This window comes from Dasypus novemcinctus, chromosome 12 (assembly GCF_030445035.2).
Source record: "Dasypus novemcinctus isolate mDasNov1 chromosome 12, mDasNov1.1.hap2, whole genome shotgun sequence".
Lineage (NCBI taxonomy): Eukaryota > Metazoa > Chordata > Mammalia > Cingulata > Dasypodidae > Dasypus > Dasypus novemcinctus.
Window position 1 is genome coordinate 20137552 of NC_080684.1, and position 4565 is coordinate 20142116.

General features: G+C 38.8%; 1 protein-coding gene across 1 annotated transcript; it reads right to left on the reverse strand.

Moving 5' to 3' along the window:
• Positions 1–2696: 2696 nt before the first annotated feature.
• LOC101436776 (olfactory receptor 8S1-like) lies at positions 2697–3614 on the reverse strand. Its single transcript, XM_004468365.1, has one exon. It carries the CDS (start codon positions 3612–3614, stop codon positions 2697–2699), a length of 918 nt encoding a protein of 305 aa, XP_004468422.1.
• Between the last annotated feature and the right edge of the window lie 951 nt (positions 3615–4565).

Genomic DNA, 4565 nt, shown 5'->3' on the forward strand with positions numbered 1-4565 from the left:
AGTACTAGAAGAAGCATTTGATAAAACCCCACACAAATATTTAGCAAGCTATGATTATAGACGAGCTCATTTAACTAGTTAAAAGTATTGATGAAAAAAACAAACAAAGCAAACATCATACTTAATGCTAGAATATGAGAATCTTTCTAATTGATACCCCTAAACATGTCTGACCTAGAGATTCTGGATACCGAATTCATATACATAATGAGATGTATAAAAATTGGATCAGAAAACAAAAAAAAATTTGCCTCCTTTTTGGAAAATAATAAGATATAATTTAACCATCTAATAGAACTTGCAAACAAATCATTGGAACCTGGAAAATAATTCAGCAAAGTTGGGAGACACAATATCAACATGTACAAATATACAACATTCCTGTATACTAGAAATAACCAAGTAATAAATATAATTGAATTTTTAAAATTCACAAAAGGAGCAAAAAAATAGAAGGTATTTAGTGTATGCAAGAGTTACCGGAATAATTTTCACCATTGGCAAAAGCAAACCAGCTTTGGTGAATTGTTGCAATTGAACTTCTCCAGCAACTGCCTCATTGTTTTTGAGTCCATGGACTGGAACTAGGTTGACCAGGAAGGCAGAAATTGTCATTTGCATAGTAGACTATCTTAGGCACAAAATTATTTTGAACTGCTTGGCAGTGGGGCCCCTCCAGTGAGAATTCATCCTAGATATAGTCGCAGTTTCTTGGCTCATAACTTAGATATTCAAGAGATATTTACTATGCACCAAGTATTTTGAAGCCATCGGAAATGTAGTGAAGTTGCCAGAAAATGTCCTTGTTCTATGAGTTTATATTATTTTTTGCTGGAGAGTGGAGGATGAAAGGGAAGAGGTCATTTGACAGCTTGTAAAAAGTAAAAATTAAAAGGTAATTTTGGAAAGAAATAATAATTTTTCCATAATAATGTTAACCACATGCTTTTTTCCAAACCACTTTCTCATGAATCTTCCGGTGGTGTCCCTTAACATAAGGGGCCCTTCCTGCAGTTTTGTTGATTTTCTCTTAGTGTTATGCAGTCCAGCACTTGCTCTGCTCATGTTCTGCCATTTCTGCAGGGTCTTTAGGGCTGAGGGGCAGAACTCCTTGGATAGCAGTATGTACAAGCAGGGTAATCTTTTCTTGAAATGGGTCCCCTTTCGGTTGGAAATGTACTGGACACAGGATAAATGGCTTGAATCAGGAAAGCATAATGGCTATTTGTATCTATTGGGCATGCCTAGGACTAATATCAACTTCAAATATCCCAACTGTCTCTGAAATTGCAGTACCAATATCTTTTTGGTCCTTTTCTTGCAAATGACAGAATAATTTTGTTTTACTTAAGCAAAGCAAAGCAAAATAAAATGAAATAACACAGCAAAACAATAATAAGGCATTAAAAGGTGAATTCATGAACTGAGTCCAGGGTAATTTACAGTATCAAGGTGAGAGTCAGAGAATTGAGGTGATAAAGAAAATCTACTTTAGGGAAGTCCCTAAATTCCAAATTCCAACCCAACCACTTACCACTCAGACTCAGTTTTTTCTTCTCTAAAACAGAAATCACAATGCCTGGAATGATGCAAATATTTAATAGATGTGCCCTCATTATGATTTGTTTTATTAATATGGCCATAGAAGGACAAAATCAAATAACTTTAGGGATCTTCTCAGCAGGAACATTGAATAAGCTGTATTCAAGAATGCAACCAGAATGGCTGTCCTCCGCTCTTTGAATCTCTCCTCAAGATTAAAATTTCTGAGAGTGTTTGGTTTCCTAGGCTCCTCAACAAATACATGGAATGGGTTGTGTTAAACAATATAAATTAATTACTCACAGTTTTGAGGCTAGGAAAATGTCCAAATCAAGGCATCATCAAAGTGATGCTTTATCTCCAAAGTGTAGTGCTAGTGGTCCTTGTTCCTCTGTCACATGGCAAGGCACATGGCAGCATCTCCTGGTCTCTCCCTTCTCTTCCAAGTTCTGTTTCAGCTTCTTGCTTCCTGTGGCTTTCTCTCTGAATTTCATTCTCTTATAAGGGACTTCAGTACTGATTGAGGTGGCTCACAGTACTGATTGAGGTAGCGTCATCAAAAGATCCCACTTACAATGACTTCACAACCATAGGAATGGATCAACTTAACAGCATACGTTTCTGGGGATATGCTGGAACTCTTCTACATAAAGTTCCAAGCCATCACAGAGAGTGAATGTCCTGGCATTAATCACGTGCTCTTTTCTGACCCCAGTCACTTTTGTCAGGAAGATGGGAAAGAATAATTACCAGAGGTGGGTGGTGTTGGGGTACTGTGGTTAACAATCTCTCTGAACCTTATTGAAACAAGTAGGGTTTACTCAATGGAAGAATGTTAAAGGTAGGTGGCATGGACAATAATGATGTCACCATACTGTGTAAAGTAAATATTGTGTAAAGTAAGTATTTAAGAAAAATTTCTAGGTAAGAGATTTATCTTATCCAGTCACCTTCCTCTGACTAAGATTGAACTGGTATCACTGCAAAAAAACAGCTCTCTACCATTTTTAAAGTATTTTTAACAAACAAAAAGTATAGGGTGTCCTGCAGATCATGACTTTGGCAAATTTCCTTAATGTCTAGGTGCTGCTTATTGTAGTTGTATCCAGTTTCATCATTCCTCATTCTGATTTTATAGTCTATTATTTGAAACACTAGAAACACTTTTTCAACATTCTTCTCATAGCTGCCTTCACCTCCTTGTTCTTTAGGCTGTAGATAAGAGGATTCAGCATGGGAGTGATCACACTGTATTGCAAGGAGAAGATTATCTCTTGAGTGGATCCTGAATTTGGCATGAGATAGCGGAGCAATCCTGAGCCATAAAAGAAGATCACTGCAGTGAGGTGGGAGGAGCAGGTGGAAAAGGTTTTGCTTCTACCTGTGGTGGAGCTGATGCTCAGGATAGTGGACAAAATGCGAACATAGGATAAAAAGATTAGGAGGAAATTTCCAAAGAAATGTAGGAGGCTGGAGCAAAGCAGGGTAGTAAAGCTTGCAGACACATCAGAGCAAGACAGAGGATAGAGAGAGGGCAGCTCACAGCTGAAGTGGTGGATATTTTGAGCCTCACAAAAGTCTAAATTGAGGGCTACAAGGATATTGATGAAAGCATCCAGAAAAGCCAATCCCCAGGAGCCCCACACCAACCCAACACAGAGCTGGTTACTCATCACCTGGCCATAGAGCAGAGGGGAGCTGATGCCAACATAGCGGTCATAAGCCATCACTGCAAGGAGGCAGGACTCAGTGCCTCCGGTGGCAAACACAAAGAAGACTTGAGCTAGACAACCCTCTACTGAGATGGTTTTCTTCTCAGACAGTAGATTCTCTAGCATCTTAGGCACAGTGACAGAAGAGTGGCAGAGGTCCAGGAAGGACAGTTGTCCCAGGAAAAAGTACATAGGGGTGTGGAGGTGAGAATCAGCCTTGATGACCAGCAGCATCACCAGGTTCCCCATCAGGGTCAGGAGGTAAATCACCAGGAAAAGCACAAAGAGCAGAGCCTGGATCTGGGGGTCGGCAGACAGCCCGAGGAGGATGAACTCGGGTACAACACTGTGGTTTTTCATTGCCTTCAGTATTCTTCTTTGGAATGTAAGAAAAAAGTTGAGTAAAGTCTCTTCTTATGCCTAACACATAAGAGTTTTAACCCTTTTCTCCATTCATGAAATTTCAAGTATATTCAAAATTCATGTTCAGAAATTATTAACTTGCATAAATAAATCTCTAGATTTCCTAAAACCTTTGATAATCTTTTCTGCAAGACTGCAACGATAGATTAACAACCTGTTCACTAGTCTAGCACAGAGGGATAAATTAGAGGCAGAAATGGTTGCTTTTGAGGAGTGAGAGCATTTGGCTTCAGGACAGAAGCAGAGCATAATCTTTGGTGCGAGTGGGTTTATTTCTTCCATCAAACATGCATGGTGGTCAGTTGATTTGGTGTTGGGAAGGACGCAGGTCCCATTCAATTGCTTTTAATTTTTCTATACCTATTTAAGTGGAGTCCTTCACCAATTCTGAAGAGGGACATTGGTTGGAGATTTCCAGAGTGAGGAGAGAGTGAAATAATCTACTTGGAGAAAGGGCAAGTGGATTTTTCTAAGGAATAAAATAGGATTCTACATTGAGTATTAAGGACTCATTTGAGATTTGACACGCAACCAGTGATTTTCCCTAACATTCTTTAGCTACTTAGGGAGAATCTGGAGTGAGTGGACAATTGAAGCTAAGGAATATTGGAATTTTCCAGGGAAGTGAGCATATGTAAGAAGAGCAAAGAGTTTAAGACTATGGCCTGTGAGTGATTCTAATGATGAACTGTGAGAACATGTTTTTTTAAAAGAAGAAAGTGATGACATGAAGAGGAAGGTAGATAGAGAAAATGTGATAGGGTGATTAAAATATTGCTGGAGTGGTGGAGCTAAAAAAAAATGAGTTGGAAATAGAAGAGTTAGTACAGATACTTTTAATCCAGATTTCAAATGTGCCAGCATAAGAGTGAGTGATGACAAAGTTGA

Coding starts and splice junctions, on each gene's coding strand:
- LOC101436776 (XM_004468365.1), bottom strand. CDS start 3,614: ATGAAAAACCACAGTGTTGTACCCGAGTTCATCCTCCTCGGGCTGTCT.